The sequence below is a fragment of the Elgaria multicarinata genome, chromosome 7 (genome assembly GCF_023053635.1).
Source record: "Elgaria multicarinata webbii isolate HBS135686 ecotype San Diego chromosome 7, rElgMul1.1.pri, whole genome shotgun sequence".
Lineage (NCBI taxonomy): Eukaryota > Metazoa > Chordata > Lepidosauria > Squamata > Anguidae > Elgaria > Elgaria multicarinata.
Genome location: NC_086177.1, coordinates 15886202 through 15905275, shown reverse-complemented (window position 1 = coordinate 15905275; position 19074 = coordinate 15886202). Strand labels below are relative to the sequence as shown.

The window sequence follows — 19074 nt, the reverse complement described above, 5'->3', positions numbered from 1 at the left end:
GTGGTGGTAAATCTTGTAGCCCCGAGAAATGATGTTCAGGACCCACGTATCGGTGGTAATGGTGGTCCATGTGTGATAGAAAGGGGCAAGAATGTCTCCGAATTGTGGTGAGGTAGTCATGGTTATGGGGCAGTCAAAGATGCCGTCTCTGATTTCCGTCTGGTTTGCCTTTACTCTGTTTGAAGCGACCAGAGAATTGTTGCCTCTTGTATTGCCCTTGGGGTTGATACAGAGGAGTACGGTCCTGTAGTTGTTGCTGCCTGGGCTGGAATTGTTGTTGGGTCCTAGGCCAGTGTCTTGGACGGAACGATCTTTGTGGCTGCTGTTGTTGCCCAATTCCCATTTTCTTGGCCGTGTTTTTAGCCTTCTGAATGTTTTCCATTGACTCGTCGGTGGAACAATGGAATAGGCCTTCTCCATCAAAAGGTAGGTCCTCTATGCGGGTGCTTGCCTCTTGGGACAATCCCACGGACCTTAACCATGCATGCCTTCGGAGAGCAATGGAAGCTACCATAGCCTTTGAGGCGCAGTCGGTGGCATGACGTGCTGTATTAAGCTGTTGCCGGGAAAGTCTCATTGCCTCAGTGTAAAAAACATTAGCAAGTTCCCTCTGGTCATCCGGGAGGTAACCGGAGAGAGACGCCATCTTCTCCCACAAAAAGAGCTGGTACTTTGCCATTGTGGCTTGGTAGTTATGTGCACGCAAAGATAGTGCCGTCGAAGAGTATATTCTTCTCCCTAGGCCATCCAATCTACGGCCTTCTTTGTCCACGGGCGCATTGTGCCTCCTCTGAGTACGTCCCTGGGACGCTTCCACGATGATTGAATTTGGTTTGGGGTCTGTAAAGAGAAAGGGGGCTGTTTTCTCTTGTATTTTGTAGAGATTCTCTAGCCCCCTTGACGTTGGTGGCATAGAGGAAGGTAGCTTCCAGGATTGCTGGGTTGTTCGCAGCAGTACTGTTCGCAGCAGTATGGGATAGCTGCTGGAGTAGATGACTCACAGTAAACATCGTCATAGACGGGGTCGTTTAGTTTCTCAACTGGTTGGGACATTTCAATTCCCAACGACCTTGCCATTCGCTGCACCTGGTCAGCAAAATCTGCCAGATCTTCCGAAGGGGACACTATATCAGAGGTAGCAACAAGGTCGTCTGGTGAGGGGATGGAAGGTACTGGTGAGGCCGCTTGTGAGGAGTCAGATTGATAGTCTTCCTCCGATAAAGTCTCCAGCCTGTTTCCCATCACCTGAGATGCAGGTAAGGGCTGAATGGCTTGGGACGGTACCGATGTAGGTGGTACTGTTGTTTGTGTTGGTTGCTCTGTCCGTCTCGGTACTGATGGTTGAGTTGGTGGTGGCATAGATGTTACGTCCTCTGGAGGCGGAGGACAGGAGATGGTTTCTGAGGGGGGTTGGCGGAAGCGCGGGTAATGAGCGTACGGGCGTTCTTGCTGGTAGTGGTAGTAGTGATCTTGCTCTCGCCTGTATCTCCAGTCCTCATAATAGTAAGGAGGGTATTGTGGAGGTTGCCAATCCCCATACTGATCATACCTCCTAAGCGGCGAACGGGAACGTTCACCATAGCCATATTGCTGATGGCTTGAATAAGTCGACGCTGGCGAGCGATCACGGATGTTATCGTAAGGCGATATTGGACGGTACCGATGGCCGTCGGAATCTGTTGACGGGTACGGTTCCTGAGGTATTTGTCGGTATCGATGTCCATCGGTACCGACTGCTGGTTGCGTGTCGTGAGGCATTTGTCGGTATCGATGTCCATCGGTACTGACTGCCGGTTGCGGATCGTGACGGTATCGGGGAGAAGGCTTCCCCCCCAATCTGCCATGGTATTATCCAGCGAGGAACCTCTAATCTCTCCTTCTGAGATAGATGTTCTCACGCTTGTCTCTTCAGCAGGTATCGTGATGATCTGAAAAGGTGACGGTACCGGGGAGACGACAACTTGTTCTGACTGTGCTGGGAGCGTCAGGACTGGTGGTGATGATGGAGTTGCCCGTCTCGGTATCGACAGCCTCGATATCGGGCTTGTCGGTATCGGGGGGGGGGATCTTTGCAGGGAAAGCTGCGATATCGGGGTTCCTGGTATCGTAGAGTGCTTTGGTATCAAAGTCCTCGGTACCGGGCTCTTCGGTACCGACAAAGATGGATTAGACGACTTTTTCTTTCCATTTTTTGCCTTTAGTTTGCTCTTTTTCTTTTGGGGTTCTTCTGTCCCAGTATGCTCTCTCGCTCTCTTAGATATTTTCTTAGCCGCCTTAGAAGCGGAGTGAGAGGAGGAGGGGAGAACCACTAAGGCTTCACTCCATACTGGAGGAGGTTGGAGCATAGACTCCATTCTGTGAGGAGATATGGAACTTCGAGACGGTCTCGGTTTATCTACTGCCTCCAAAGCCTTTTCCCAAAGAATCACCCGAAGGCGATCCGCGCAGTTTTTTCTTGCTTGTCTTCAAAATTTCAAGCAAAAAGCACAATACTCCACAACATGTGCCTCCCCCAAGCAGAGCAAACACAGAGAGTGTCCATCTGTTTGCGAAATCTTTTGGCTGCAATCTGAACACTTTTTAAAAAAGCCTTGATGTGCCATAAGCACAAAAACGCTAACTAACTAACAAAAAAAATTTTTTTTTTAATCTAACTATACAGAGAAAAGGTTGAAAACTAGAGAGGTAAGAGAAAGAAGGAAAAAACGATAGATTTTTCAGCTGAGGTATTACAATACCAAGAGAAGTCTCCAACAAGCTGTTGACCCACAGGCGGTTGAAGAGAACTGAGGAGATAGGGCGGGAACCTCTGAGCATGCTCAGTGGACGGTGGGGGAGGGGTTCCCGCCCCAAAAGATTTTCAGCTAGTGAAGTTTCCGAAGCTGGCCCCGCGCAGGCGCAGAGCCCATATGTGTGATGCACAGAGACCACGAAGAAGAACCAACTTTTGCAGCAGTAGTCGTGGTGGATCCAGGACTTCACCACGGAGATCCAGCATGTAGCAGGTCAAGAGAATATCAGCGCAGATGGACTGTCTCGCCAGGAATCGTCCAATTCACCAATAACATGAGACTTTGTTGTGGACATTGTGATGCTCTTGGACTTTAAAATTGGAGCCAAAAAGTGGACTAGTAAAAATGTGGTTCTTATAACTTCTTTGACTTTTCAGGAAGTTTGTATGTATATATTGTTGGTGTTATTGTTACGTATAAATGTTTAACCATTTTATTTCCCAAACCCTATGTACAGGTCCAGGTATTAAACCAGCCCCATACTCGGGTTTTTTAAAAAAGGGGGGGAATATGTGGCGTTACACCCCACAAGTCAGTTCTCAAATGTATGTCTAGAGCTTGTAAATCTGTGGTTTTTAGAATGTTGGCCTGAGTGGGTGGAGTTAGAATGTCTGAGGAGAGGGGAGGAGTGATATATAAGAGAAGGACTGAGGGGATTGGGAGTTTTTAGTGGGGCTCTCGGTTAGTTGGCGCTCTCTGTATTTTAGCTCTTAGTGTTTAGAGTACTTGGGTTTAGAGAATTTGAGGTTCAGTGTAGAGAGTGGTGTCTTTGGAGTGTGGTGTGCACATAGTTGATGTATATTAAACAATACTGATATTAAAGCTCAAGAGTGATTGTGTGAGAGAAAGGAAAGCGTGTACGTGAATGGGTGAAAGGATTGGGTGAAAGGTTTCAAAAAGGTTTTTAAATGTTTTATTTTGAAACAAAGCTTGTGAACTTTTAAAATAAATTTTAATTATTTTGTTTTTAACTACCACAAAAATCCCACGTGTCTGTTTGGCATTTATCATCTGAAGTTTATACATTTAACACCCACTCTGATAATAATTCACCTCAGCACATATAATTCACAGCGCATAATTTTATTATTGAAATCCTTCTCCACATAGTTTGGAGAAAGGTGGTTTTTATCCCTCGCCTCAAGCATATCAAGTGGTGGTGCTTGGCTTGAGCAGGGAGTAGCCGCGGCCAGGCCTGGTGTTCAGAGCCTGTGTCGTGGCAGTTGTCCTTTCCTTTTTGCGGGTATCCCAAATGTTCAGAGTGGGTTCAGGAGTATGGATCTGGATTTATATCTCTTTGCCGTACATTAATATTGATATTGAAGGATTATGAGTTTCTGATTTCAGTCTGAGTTAAACTGAGAAGTTATGTTCTAGCTTGCTGACAGGTTTAGAGGATGTTGTTTCTGTCAAGCGCTCAAGGTCTAGAAAGATGACGGAAGTTTGAGGTTGCATCAAACAGACAAAATTCTATAGCCCCATTTGTGACTTCAAGAATGAAGCACCACCCCTGACATCATTGGGCCCTCAGCTGAAGTGCCGGCTGGAGCTCTTGCAGCAGGCGCCTCAGTCAAGGAGCCTGCTTTACCTCATGTGGGCATATCCCAGAAAGGAAAGCTCAAGTGGAGTGAAGCCCACCAAGGCTTTAGCTTCACTCCTCTGTCACGTTCTCCACACGGGGAAGGGAAGGTGAGGGAGTAGCAAAGTGGACTCCACTGGGGAAGCTAGCTGAGCCACAGGTCAATTGCTCTCATGCTTTCTTGCCCTAAATATGGGTTGGAGCTTTTGGAGAGGGTGAGGCTTCAGAGAGGGAGAAAGGCCTCACTTGAGGCTCAGCAGGCCGGATGAGTCAGCCTGTTCAGCCAAATTTAGCCCATGTGATGGAAGTTCCTGTGGCGTTACACCCCACAAGTCAATTCCCAAAGGTATGTCTACAGTTTGTAAGTCTGTGGTTTTTAGAATGTTGGCCTGAGTGGGCGGAGTTAGAATGTCTTGGGAGGGGGGAGGAGTGATATATATAAGGGAATGACTGAGGGGATTGTGTGTTCTTGTTCTTGATCTTGTTCTTTTCAGGAAAGCTTTTCAGGGAGACTTGTTAGCCTTCTCCATTTTAAACCCCTTTCTCCACATAGTTTGGAGGAAGGTGGGCTTTATCCCTTGCCTCAAGCGTATCAAGTGGTGGTGCTTGGCTTGAGCAGGGAGTAGCCTCGGCCGGGTCTGGTGTTCAGAGCCTGTGTCGTGGCATAATAGGTGGTGGCAGCGTCGGGATCCAAAATAGACTCTGTTCATTTATAGTGACAGAAGTTAAAAAGGATTTTATTTGTGAACAGGACAGAGGGTGGTTACTGTAAAGCACCTCTGAGGTCCTTAGCTGTGAAAGTTACATATTACCTAAGTCAGAGGTTGCACTGATACAATTCTCTGACAGGATATTTTTGTCTGTGGTGAGATACATATTATAAAATATCAAGTTTACCACTCCTGATCTCAATTGAAAACTCCCAGTACCATTTTATTTATTAAGGTTAAGTCTCTGTCTGATAAAAATGGATATTTTAGCGTTGAAGAAAGATGCTCTGTCAGACAGATGTAAACATTTAAATTTGCCAACTGAAGGAAAGTCAGTTGATGAAATGAAATGGGCTCTTATAGAATATTACAGAGTTCATGCTGCAGGTGAAACTGAGGTAAATCCTCTGAGGCAAGTGCCTGTAGAAATGTCTCCTCAATACATTCAGCTAGAAATGGAGAAAATAAAACAACGAGAAGCTGACAGACAAATTGAATTAGAAAGAATAAAGCAAAGAGATAGAGAATTAAAACAGCAAGAGGCTGATAGAGAATTGAAAAGAGCTGAGTTAGAACAGCAAGAAAGGCTGAGGGAAAAAGATCGTGAGGCAGAAATAAGATTAAGAGAAAAAGATAGAGAGCTGGAGCTAGAACTAATTGCTTTAGAAAAGAGAAAACTTGAGCGGGAAGATCAGAGGAGAATTGAGGAAGGGGCTAGACCTCCCAAATTATCTCCTAAAGACTTTACCCCTTATGTTGAAGGGCAAGATCCCCAAATTTTCTTCAATACCTTTGAAAAGGCAGCCATGATGTGGGAAGTAAAGCCACACGATTATATGAAGTTTATCCCTAACTTGATCAAGGGAGACCTGGCTGAAATTTATAATAGTTTTCCTGTGGGGGAAGCTTTAGATTTTGCCTCATTTAAAACTGCAGTTTATAAAAGATTTCGCTATGGGCCTGAGTATTTCCGGAAGAAATTTAAAAGCCTTAATTCTGTGTCATCCAAATCTTTTGTGGAGTTGGGATACAAATTAGCAGATCATTTTGAGAAATGGATCACCTGCGCTGAGGTGAAAACCAAACAAGATTTAGTTGATCTGATGATTAAAGATCAATTAATATTTCAAATCCCTGAAGATATAAGATTGCTGGTGAGAGATAGAGACCCAAAAACTTATCAAGATGCAGCTTCCCTGGCTGATCAATTTTCCTTAAACCGGGGCTATCACATGACCAGCAAGTCTCCTAAAGAAAATAATATTAAACCAGGGTATAAACCTAATGGGGGTAAAAAGGAGGCTAGTGTAAATAAAAATCAGTTGCCAACGGAAAAGGCGGGAAACACCACCAAACCTCTGTTTGGAAATACAGACCTCACATGCCATCATTGTGGGTTGGTGGGGCATATTAGACCACACTGTCCCAGGCTGAGAGAAGAGAAAGAGAAAAGTACCTCAGTAAGGAGAATGGATATAAATAAAGATGCTGAACATACCCAAAGTTCCCAGTGTTACACATTAGTGTGGGAAAATGTTTTAATAAATGGAAAAAAGCATAAAGCTATTCTAGATACTGGAGCTTGTTTATCTCTGATTAGAGCAGACCTTGTGAGGAGGGAGGAGATTATTCCTCACAGAAAAATTAACATCAAACCTGTGACAGGGCCCATAATTGAAATTCCTGTAGCCGAGATGAAAGTTACATGGAGGGGAGTCACAGGGAAATGTATTTTAGGTATTAATTCCTGTCAGGAAGAACCTCTAATCCTAGGTACTGATATCATGGGGTTAGAAGGTAGGAAAGTTTTTATTATTACACGCTCACAAGCAGCAGTGGAGGGCTTGTCAGAGAATTGTAGCAAATCTGGAGAGGCTGAAGGCAGGCTTCTGCAGTTGCCTAGCAACCCAGCTGAAGGAATTGCTGAGCCAAGAAACAACGTTGCAAAAACTGATACCACGTTGGCTTTAAACACAGGAAATGATCCCAGCTTGGAAGTTTTAGGATCCAAAGCTGAAGCCCAAGAAACCGCTTTTAGTGACATTCAGAAAGAACAGGTTTTCTGGGATCAGTGACTCCTATACCAAAAGTGGTTGCCCAAGAAGAAACAAGGAAGTTGGGGGGCTGAAAAGCAGCTTGTGGTACCAATACCATATAGGGACCAGCTGCTGAAATTAGCTCACGACTCCTTTTTGGCAGGCCACATGGAGATAGGTAAAACCCAGAAAAGGTTGATGACTAATTATTACTTGCCAAATATTTTTAGGGAAGGCACAGAGTTTTACAAGTCCTGTGAGAGTTACCAGAGGGTGGAGAAAAGTAGGGACAAGGTCAAGGCTCCCCTAAATCCCTTACCACTTACCAACCAACCCTTTTTAAAAATAAGACTGGACCTAGTAGGACCCTTCCCTAGACCTACACAGACAAGGAAAAAGTTTCAAGTGACCATAAAAGATTTTGCCACAAAGTTCCCGAATGCTGAAGCCCTTCAAAAAGTTGATGTCTTGTCAGTGGCAGAAGCCCTATTAAAAATCTTTTGTCGCTTGGGTTTCCTCCATAAAATTTGGAGTGATCAAAGCTCAGTTTTGTTCTTTAATGAAATGAGATGTTTGTGGAGGTGTTGCAGTGTCAAGCATATAACATCCACTGCTTTCCACCCCCAAACAAATAGGCTAGTTGAAAAATATAATGGCACCATTGAGCCGATGATTAAGACCTATGTGGCAGACCATCCCTTTGACTGGGACAAAGAATTGTCTTACTTTCTTTTTGATTATAATGAAATTCCCCAGAACTCCCCTAGATTCTACCCCTTTGAGCTAATGATGCGGAAGAATGTGTGTGGTCCTCTGAGTATTATGGAGGGAAGCTGGGAAGGAGAGAAAGAATCCGGAGTGGGTTATGTTCTGAGCCTTCAGAATGACAGGAGAGAGGTTATAGAGCTGGCACCCACGAGTTTGGCTAGGGCCCAAACCAAGCTGAAAACTTGGTATGGTGGAAAGGCTAGAGACCAGAGCTTTAGAATAGGAGTTGATGTCATGGTCTTCTTTCCCAAGAAGAGTAGTCAGTTCGAGGCTGTTTGGGAAGGACCTTGCATTGTTCAAAATAAGACTGGAGCCCATTCCCCTATTAAATCGTCTGCTGATGGAGTGAATGGGGGAATGTTAGAAGCAGTCAAAGAAAAGTTTATTCTGGCCTCAGAAGCTTCAGAGGTCAGAGATAGAGCAGAACTGTGGCAGACAGTGGACGATGTAGAGCATCTCGTGGCCTATTCCAGCGGAGGGTTAGCAGAGAGAAAGAGAGGCTGTTTTGCTGTCCAAGAGAAGTGTCTGGCCATCGTTTGGGCTATGGACAGAGTCGGGGCATGCGTGGAGGGACAGCGGTTCATCATGCGAGCATGTCGTCGAGCGCTGTTGTGGCTGCAACCCATGGAAAGCCACAACGAACTTTTGCAGCAGTGGTCGTGGCGGATCTGGAGCTTCAACGCGGAGTTCCAGCATGTAGCAGGTCGGGAGAACATCATTGTGGACGGACTGTCTCGCCAGGAATCGTCCAGTTCACCAGTAAAGTGAGACTTTGTTGTGGACATTGTGATGCTCCTGGACTTTAAAAATTGGAGCCAAAAAGTGGACTAATAAAAATGTGGTTCTTATACCTAGTTTGATTTTCCAAAAGGTTTGTATATGTATATATATTGTTATTGCTATTAATTGTATATATAAATGTTTAACCATTTTATTTCCCCAAACCCTATGTACAGGTCCAGGTATTAAACCAGCCCCATACTCGGGGTTTTAAAAAAAAGGGGGGGGAATATGTGGCGTTACACCCCACAAGTCAATTCCCAAAGGTATGTCTGCAGTTTGTAAGTCTGTGGTTTTTAGAATGTTGGCCTGAGTGGGCGGAGTTAGAATGTCTTGGGAGGGGGGAGGAGTGATATATATAAGGGAATGACGGAGGGGATTGTGTGTTCTTGTTCTTGATCTTGTTCTTTTCAGGAAAGCTTTTCAGGGAGACTTGTTAGGGACTCTTAGAGTCTGTAGTGCTCTCTGTATTTATGGTACTTAAGTTCTGGGAAATTTGAGAGTCAGTGTAGTGAGTGGTGTCTTTAGGGTGTGGTGTGCACGTAGTGGAAGTATATTAATACTGATAATAAAGAAAGTTCAAGAGTGATTGTGTGAGAGAAAGGAAAGCGCGAATGTGAGAGTGACAGGATTGTATGGAAGGTTTCAAAAAGGTTTTTAAATGTTGTTATTTGAAACAAAGCTTATGAACTTTTAAAAATAAATTTTGATTGTTTGTTTAAAAACTACCACAAAAATCCCACGTGTCTGTTTGGCGTTTATCATCTTAAGTTTACACATTCAGCACCCACTCTGACAATCATTCACCTAAGCAGATATAACTCACAGCACATTATTATATATATATAAAATCCTTCTCCATTTTAAACCCCTTTCTCCACATAGTTTGGAGGAAGGTGGGCTTTATCCCTTGCCTCAAGCGTATCAAGCGGTGGTGCTTGGCTTGAGCAGGGAGTAGCCTCGGCCGGGTCTGGTGTTCAGAGCCTGTGTCGCCCCATAATAAGTGGTGGCAGACGTGAGGTCTGGTGTTCAGAGCCTGTGTCGTGGCAGTTCCCCATCCCTGATTTAAACTATTTCTATACTCCCTTTCCGAAACCAACCAAAAATTCCAAAAATAAAACAGAAATCAAATAAAAATAGAAAAAAAAATCTACATTAAAAAGCATGCTAAGAATTTAAAAAGCCAAGTTAAACAGTTTTGTTTTGAACCCCTTCTGGAACGCAGAGGGAGTGAGGATCAATTGCAACTCCAAAGTTCCAGAGTTTGTGAGCAACGCAGCAGCAACAAAGCCCTTTCCCAGGTGTTCAACAGATGGGCTTTTGCAAGCCAGGGTGTCTTCAAAGGGGCCTCTCCTATACCATCTAAAGTACCCCTCTATGTGTTTGCTGCTCCATAAGGAAGGAATCCTATGTTGTTAAGTTGGGGAATATACCACTATCTTTTTCTGACATATGATCCTTAGCAGTGTGAAACTGCAGCTATCAGAAAGAGCTTTCTGCTCTTATTAGTGCTTCAACCCTTCTGAGCATTTTTACTTTAGTGGGCATCTTAAAAACATCTGCCTCAGCTCCTTCACTGAGACTAGTCATCCTCACTTCTAAAGGAACATTTACCCTTTCCTCCCATTACAAAACCACAAAAAACACTGCTACAAACAACCCAGACTGGAGGCTCTCAGCCTTCACCTAGTATACTTACAATAGATCACTGCCTTCTCTTGCTTCCCTTATTCTAATCTTAAGCATTCACTCCCACTATTGGGGAGGGCTGTGGCTCAGCAGTAGAGCACACGCTTTGCATGAAGAAGGCCCCAGGTTCAATCCCTGGCATCTCCAGATAGGGAAAGAAAGAATCCTGCCTGAACCCCTAAACAATCGCTGCCAGTCAGTATAGACAATTTTGGGCTAGATGGATCGGTGGGCTGACTCCGTATAGGGAAGTTTCCTATGTTTTACTTGCTCCACATGATGTACAGAAACAGAGGTTCAATTAAATGCTATCTTTGAAATACAACAAATGCAACCCAGCAGATTTCTCCAATAATCCTACTAACTTCCATTGTTTCTTTAAATATTATATTTCCAGTGCAATCGTAAGCATGTTTACTCAGTTCAATGGAATTTACTCTCCAGTAAGTAGATTTAGGAGTACCGCTTTTATAAAGTACTATCTGTCAGCTGAATTTTACAGCTGCCCTAAAATTTGTGGTGAAAACAGGATTTTAGTACTTTGTATCTGAAGAAACAGCAGGTTGCAAGGGACACTGGTGCAAACGTATTCCAAGTAAAACAACATTTATGTTAAAACAAGATGCTTGTTTTACAGTTTAAAAGTTGGCACAACAGGCTAATAAAAACACAATATCAGGAAGAAATACCTTCACGGAAACCTTATTGGCAAGTCCGTCTCGCGATTTACGGTAACCATTTTCTAACTTGCCTTCCCTTTTGCCGTCTTTATCTTTTTTCTCAGATTTCTTCCTTAGACGGAGTGCTGTGTGCCAAGATGACGACTTCCTGAAGCCAGAACATAACAGCATTGTAATTAGTTGGAACTTCCTATGGGCGATTTTGCCTTGGCAAAATATTTTAAGTGAACGTTAGAAGAAGCAACATCTAAAGGATACCACACTGACGAGTCAGTTTCTAACATCAGCAAGTATATCAACAAATTAGACAAATGCCTTTTGAAATGATATGGTTCTCCTGGTGGGAAAGAATTCTATCTTTATATGAAGAATATGAATTACGTCCTCACTGTGCAGCAATAACTAATTAGGGCCTAGTTGTGGGGGTGAACCTGTGGCTGGGCTGCACCAATTCAGATTGCAGGGCTCATAAGATTTATTTCCCCACACAAAAAATATTTTGTGCTCAGGGTGGCTCTAATCTCAGATCTAGAAATCCAAACTATCATATCCCCCTCCCTTTCCCCCAAGACTTTGTCTAGGGGTCACAGGATTGCGCTCTCTTAGCGATTTCAGGATATTAAGTGATATAAAAGTAGTGTAAATAAATAAATGTGTCTTGGAACACGTTGCCTTCTTCAGCCTATTGGATTAAGATCAATTTACTGTAAGCAGTTCTGGGTTCTCCCTTCATTATTTTCCAGGTGTTTTAACTAGAAACATATTGCATCTTCTCTTGCCTCCCAGGAGATCTTTCATAGGCATGATGCAGATAGAATTTCTGAAGAATTGGACATGAAGTAGGGTAGCTTCTTTTTCAGCACGTACAACTGCTAAGAATGCCTGCCAGTCAGCCATCCTGAGGAGTGCTCAGAATGTCATTTGTATTCCACGCCCTGGATCTGTCAACCTGAGCAGCAGACTGGACTCAGGCTGTGACTTGGAGGGGGCAGGTAGTTCCAACTGCACATGAGGCAGAGGTGGTGGGAACCATTCTAGGCCCCAGCATCACCATAGGACTGGGGTCGTTCAGCTAGGCCCCCCTTAATCTGGACCTTTGGAATCCAAATCCAACAACCTCCACACCAGGGACCCACACTCCCATGCTGGCCCATCAATTCAGGTGGTGAGACTGGACAGAATCCTCAGAGAAGAGAAAAAAGTGTTAGGCTCCAAGCCAAGGAGTGATCAAGACCTGGACATATAAAAAGCTTCACTCAGTCCCAGACAAGTCCCTGCCCTCAGGCTTACAAACTAAAACATGACACAAAAGGAAAAAGGGATGAGGAGAAAGGGGGAAAGAAAGCAAAATAAGACACCAGTTCTTCAAATGTTAGAATTCATATAATAACTAGCTGTGATGGAAGCTGTTCAGGGAGAGGAGGAGAAAAAAGGAGCTGGTCTCAGCACAGCTGATGAAATGGCTTCCCTTTTCCTTCTCTGCTGCAGTCCAATGGAATGGCTTAAGAGTTTCAGATATCAAGATCAGCACCTTGAACTGACCATGTAAATAAACCAGAAGCAGGTAAAGACATTGAAAAGAAGGTGTTATATGTTCACAACAGCTGACAGTCATTAGTAGATGAGTAGCCAAATTCTGAACCTGTTGGAATTCTCAATTGCTTTTCACAATCTTCACTGACTCAAGAATTCTTTATCAGATACGATGGAAATATTTGGGTATAAATAAAAATATTTACTTGTAGAAACTGATTAGTAGAACAACACAAGGACACAGGGTGTGTATTCATGCATAATAGTGATTCCTCCTGTGAGGTCTTGGAATGCTGGCTCAGTGAAAGGACAGGTATAGAATGTTGGGAAAGGGGCAGAAGAAAAGTTAGTTTGTGATAGTCAGATGAGGAAGAAGAGAAGCAGAGAAGAAAGAGCTGAAAGGATACCAGAGGGAAAAGAGAGAGAACAATCTTCCATTACGTGTTTTCAACCTCAAACTGCAAGAAATGTTAAACAATCTTTTTTAAAAAAGAACACCTTTTGTTTCCACCTTTACCCATTTATTTGTAGTACCTTTATTTTAAAAGTGTACAGTTGTACAGTCACAAGGGAATTGGGCAATCATATTTTTATCCAAGCATTCTCAGACTACTAGCCCCTGTGCTAACACAGAATCTGCATTAGTGTAAAAAGCTAATACAATGAAGAGCCATAACATTTTACTACAGTTTCTCTCTGCCAGTGTGTATTTTGTATTACAAAATCTTATAAAATGAGTCTCTTCAGGGAAGCATCCACTTACTTCATTGTTCCATCGGGGTTGTCAATAGTGACTGCACTGGTGTGCCCCAGTACATAGCCGGGGATCCAGCCCTCGGCTGCAGGGCACTGGTCAGTGGCGGCTCGGAACACCAAAAACATGTTCTGTTGGTTGCTGGCTAGAATTTGCACGACTTCTCCTTGGTAGACATTAATCTCATCCTCCTTCACTGCCGTATAATCGTGTGTCACCAGCATGGTGGAGATATTGCTACTGCTGCTACTTTCACTCTGTGGATGAACCAATTAGGTAGAGGGAGGGGAAAGGGAGGAAAAAGGAGAGTGTTTACAAAGGTGTAGGGGGTGGCATTTATGAAGGCTCTGTTCCATAACATCAGCATATAAGAATAGTCATTTCAGTATTAAAATCAAAATGTTACCCTTCACACAACTATGACTGGTGAGAGTTTTGCAAATCTGAATAGAATCAAACCAGCTGTGATCCAAAAAACTGAGCAACTACGTTAAGTGCCAATTTAAGAGAACAATAAAGCCAATGTTTCAGTTTCTAATATTCTATCACTAAGGGCACTACTAGTTTAGCCTACTTTCTTAAGGAGCAGCACAGGAAAGCTTGCACTTGGGGTCTTAAGGAAAGATATGACTCTAGTAAGCCTTTATAAACTGCATTTCTATTTTAAAAAAGATGGCTACAGGTGAGTGAAGAGGCTGTGAATAAGTTGGCAAAGCAAGATTGTGCTCAAGGTGATCAGAAATTGCTCTTAATCAGTTTTGGTGTAGATGTTGGCATTTAATGGGAATCCTAATTTTAAGATATATCAAAGAATCCTACATAATCCAAATAAATTAGGTGGAACTATGAGCAGTAATCATGTAGCTTATTGTTTTCCAAACTGCGTCGGTGGGGTATAAGGGAGTGATGGGTACATTTAGAGCACTTGAGACTTGGGTGATGCATCCTTCTCCAACCTGGTGCCCACCAGATGTTTTGGACAGCAACTCCCATCATGCATGGTGTACAGTCAGGGATGATGGGAATTATAGTCCAAAACATCAGGGGGGGGGCATCAGGTTTAGGAAGAGAGGCTTCACAAGAGTCCTTTGCAAACTGACAGTGCATCCCAGAATGGATGCCACAAACGGATGCACTACAGAGTTGGTTCTGGGGCAAAGGATTTCTCTGCCAACAAAGGTTCCCAGAGGGCACAAAGGTTCCCAGAGTTCGGAAGCCACTTATATAGATTGCATACACATTGCTGGCGGACATGCTTAGCTGAATTATCCTTGACCACAACCCAGAGGCTGCTTTTCAAGTGCTGGAGGACTACACTAGAAACCTATTCATGATCTGCAGTACATGAACAAAATATACAAAACTGCATGAATGCATTGGCCATATCACAGTTCCAACTGGGTAGATTTCCAGTGTAATATATGAAAGGAGAGCTGAGGGATGCTTTTCACAGGGTCAATAAGAACCCAAGACACAGAGATCACATGTTTAGATAGGTACCCTTCTAACAGGAAATTCTTCATTGAAAAATAAAAAGTGTTGTTGTTTTTAAAATCTTCATCCATCTATTGTTGGCGGTGAACCCTCCAGTACTCCTAAATCTTCACGGTCAAAATCAGATTCTCAAACAGAACAATCCCAGCTTACTAAACCATGATTTGGAAAGGCAGGAATGAGTATGAGGCTCACACGTTTTCCCCTTGTTCTACTCCTCCCACTGCACACTGGTTTGGGCTCATTTATTCATCGATTACGTTTCTATACTGCCCAATAGTCAAAACTCTCTGGGCAATTTACAAAATGATAAAACATAAAACATTTAACGTACAAAAATTGTAAACAGTTTGAAACTGTTAGAAACCATTATCAATGAAACTAGTATGGGGCCTGATTAAAACGAACATTAAATCCTGTTTAAATTAAACCACAATTCCTCATTATGTGAAAAAGAGAGCTCTGATTTAATGTCAGTTTATCAATCAGATTCTTAAACCAGGATTAAACCATGGTTTAAGATTCTGGTTAGTAAACTGACATTAAATTACAGTTCCCCATTTTGGATGTAATCTGGAACTGTGGTTTAAAGTTACAAACATCCAAGACCCAAAGCTGGTGGGCAATGGAAGGACGAGAGTGGTGAATGTGTGGAGCCAATACTCATTCCCATTTTAATCAATTTGGTTAAGGGAACTGAGATCATGACATCCAAACTGGCTGATTGTCATCTCCCAGTAAGATTTCTAAACCCTTTTAACTTTCCTGGGGCTTAGTGCTTTCACAGATGGCAATTTTCTATACTAGGCAGCCTCCTTCTCTGGGACTTATTGTGCTCAGCTTAAGAACGCTGTCGAGACAACATGCACTGGTCCTGGACTGGTACATTTTGGCTGTGTCTCAGTGGGGAATATTGTTGGCTCAAGTATACTACATGCCTGGACAGAGGATGACACATTAAATGTAAGCTGAAATCCGAATTAGAAAATAATTTAATTAAATCCAAAGGTTATGCAAAAATGGCTTTGTAGACTGGAAGTTGCATTCCACTGATTTGAATGAAGTATGCTGCTCCTTTCCCCATAGGATTACAGCCTATGAGGCAAATCTATTCTTGTATTGGGAAGTTACACCTAAACCACTGTGAAGGCTAATGTATTTATTTTGAAAATTTAACCCACTTATTTTCCCCATGTATATATATGCACACCTTTGAACCTGGGTCACCTATTTTTAACATTAATCAAGGATCTGTCTTCACAGCACATTTTCTCCAGCTGAAGAAATGACTTTCACCCCACTATGCAAGGCATTAATATCCCACAGAAACACAACATGATCTTTAACAACCCCATTCCTTACTACAGCAATCAGCCTGTTTAGCCTGGCTGCCAAGGTGACATTTCCCTAACCTAAGAGAACAATTTAAGGAGGCACGCCAAAGCCAAGTCAAATAAAAATAAAAATAAAAATAAAAATAAAAATAGGAGCTTGAAACAAGAAGAGACATGCAAAGCAGAATTTCTTACCCTAAAGCTATGGTACAGTAAGTGAAAGAGGAAGTCAGGAGAGTGCTACGTTGTTAAAAAAAAATCAGCCAAGTAGTGCATGCTGGCAAGAGAGGTTCTAAAGGCCAGGTGATGTGCAGCTGATGTGCAGAAGTTGTGGAAGGAGCTGGAAAAGTGTAAAACACTCAAATGGGCAAAGGGCGTGGGACTAATACTAACATCAGAGTCGGCATGTGCCCACTGCACTCCCAGTGATCTGGGTTTATATTTTCAATAATCCGACGGTGTCCTTTGCATGCCATGTTGCATTTCCAGATAGAAGTCTGAAAGAGAAGGTGTGGAGTCTGCTGGCCAACAACCTCGCATACCAAACAGCAGAGCAGGCTGAAAATGGAATCTTCAGATGCCTAAATGCAGAGCTTCTTAGAGACTTATAGAGAAGAGAGAAGGTATGTAAAGCTTGCTAAAAGTATTTTGGAGGTTTGCTTACAGTAGCCTTTTATTTGTGCATAATAGGGTACTCAGGATTGTTTAAAATCTTGTGATGCTGGAAGATTCCTTGACCAGGTGTGAACGTATTTTAAAGACTGCAAGTCAACAGAATGCTTCAGCTCACCTGAAACTAAAAAAGCCACATAGGAAGCACACCGTGACAGTTAAATGGAACCTCCATGTTCATCTGAATACCAGATGTCAAATTCATGCCCTTTTTGTGGGCTTTCTGGATGCACCTGGCTGGCCAAAACAGACCTTTGGTCTGATGCAGCAGAGCAATTCTCCTTTTCAACGTTTTGTCAGGAGGGAGGAAAAAGAATTGTGTGTTTGTATGTGAATGGAAGAGGAGGAAGCCCTGAACAAATCTGCAATGGAAATAGGGGTGACGCGCAAACTGAGCTCCACCATGGTAGCTGCGCACAGCATGTTAATTTTGTGCCTTCGGGTTAGACGAGGAAAAAGCCAAGAGCAAGTTAGTAGAAACCAGACTAGCAGATTGTTTTGTTTTCAGCAGAGGTGGAAGTCACATTTAGAGTTAGAAAGTTTTTGTGTGTGTCTGTATACATACTGCAAGTCTATGGCTTATGTATACACACGCAGACGCCACATACGTTTCTACCGAGATTGGCATAGAAAGATTGGAGCAACTGATTATTATTATTTCAGAGCAGTGATGCAGCACCGGAGAGCCAGAAGTTAGTATGGAGAGTGATGGTCACGCACAAGAGGGGGGAGCATGGGAAGATTTTTAGAAGACCTCGCAGGATAGAAGCGCTTCAGCTCTTACCCCATTACTCTGGGTGGAGTGTACTGATTGCTCGCTGGTCGAGGAACATGTGCTCATGCGATCTGTGTCCTTGCTGTGTGAAGAGTGTCGGTGGACCTGGCGCTGGAGGGAGTCACTGTCCCCAGGGAAAGTGAAGGAACCAGGGCGGCTGACAGGGGATGCTGGGATGGAGCTCCAAAAGGAGCCCTTCTGCAGGGGGCTGCTGGGTGTAAAAGTTTCCTTGGCAAACGGAGAAGGGAAAGTCATTGCAGGAGGAGAGTTTATTGGCGAGATGGCTCCAGATCGTGACTTTCCCAGTGTGAGCGATCCAGCGCTGCTCCTCAAATGCATCTCCTCTGAATTCCCACGGCATTCCCTCTGATCTGTGTCTGCTGAGCCACAAGTGCTTCCTGGTGTCTTCCGGGGGCTCTCCATCGCTTTCATCTTGGGGATCTTCTCTGCTTCTCTCTCTGGACCGTTCTGCTGCGTGGCTGATGGATGCCTGCCTGCCTGGCTAAGGCGAGCCTCTAGTGTGATGGTGTGGGGAGGCAGCGAGGAATTGTGAATGGACATACCTGACATCTTGTCTGCCTCTGCTTGGACTGAGGCTGCAGAGGAGACCAGGACTGGGGAATGGTGTCGGACCGGCTGCGGGATCCGGGAAGGCCTGCTACGGCTGGAGCTAGGGATTCCAGTGCAGGTGCTGGGGCCACTGCTGTTGCTGCTGCCACCAGGGCCACTGTGGTTCCTCTGGTACTCGATTGGTGATGTCAAGGCTGAGGTGGCCATTGAGAAAAAGGACATACATTCACATGAAAACGAAAGGCAGTGCAAAGCAGTTTTTCAAACATGACCTCAAATTAATTTAGCCTAATACTGCACCTCCTTTTACCACCATAGCAACGTTTCAGATGTATACTGCTTACTGCACACCCTGCTTTTGGAAGAAGAAACAGCCAACTAATGAACTCATGTTTTCCACAGGAATGAAGATGAGAAACCAAATCCTTCTCTAACATTGCAACACACCAAGACATTTTTTTACAAGTTATATAAATGCTTCATATTTCCTGTTCTAATAATACTTTAATGGTGAGGCCACAGGAAAATAAAAAAAAATTAGACACGGGAACATAAATGCACTCAGCCAATCACTGAAACCTACACCATATGCAAGCCTACTTTGATCAAGATTAACTTTCCTAAAAATATAATTTCTTCTAAAATTTGGACTGGGTTAATCAAATGCAAGCAAATTGTTTACTAGTGGGGGGAAAAGACAGGCAAGAAATATAAAAATATATAATCCAACTCTAGAAATAATGGGAAACCAAGGGTGTGTGAAAAATTTGAAGGAAGCAAGAAGGTAAAGAATTACTGTAGAAATGCAGAAAAATGCAGTGTTATTTTTTTTTTACATATCGACTGTAGGACTTCGGAATAGTCAAAACACAGTTCTATGTTGAAAAAAATATTTGTAAAATGGGTGA

General features: G+C 43.4%; 1 protein-coding gene across 7 annotated transcripts in view; it reads right to left on the bottom strand.

Moving 5' to 3' along the window:
- TRIO (trio Rho guanine nucleotide exchange factor) overlaps nucleotides 1-19074 on the bottom strand; it is a 274794-nt gene that overhangs the window by 19617 nt on the left and 236103 nt on the right. For 6 of the 7 annotated variants that reach the window (XM_063130237.1, XM_063130241.1, XM_063130242.1 and 3 more), the window contains 3 exons: nucleotides 17606-18360; nucleotides 13331-13578; nucleotides 11044-11182 (listed from right to left, as the gene is read on the bottom strand). In XM_063130237.1, the coding sequence (XP_062986307.1) occupies nucleotides 11044-11182; nucleotides 13331-13578; nucleotides 17606-18360 (1142 nt within the window). Of the gene's footprint in view, nucleotides 1-11043; nucleotides 11183-13330; nucleotides 13579-17605; nucleotides 18361-19074 lie in introns of those variants that run through there. The other variant, XM_063130244.1, reaches the window with a different exon arrangement.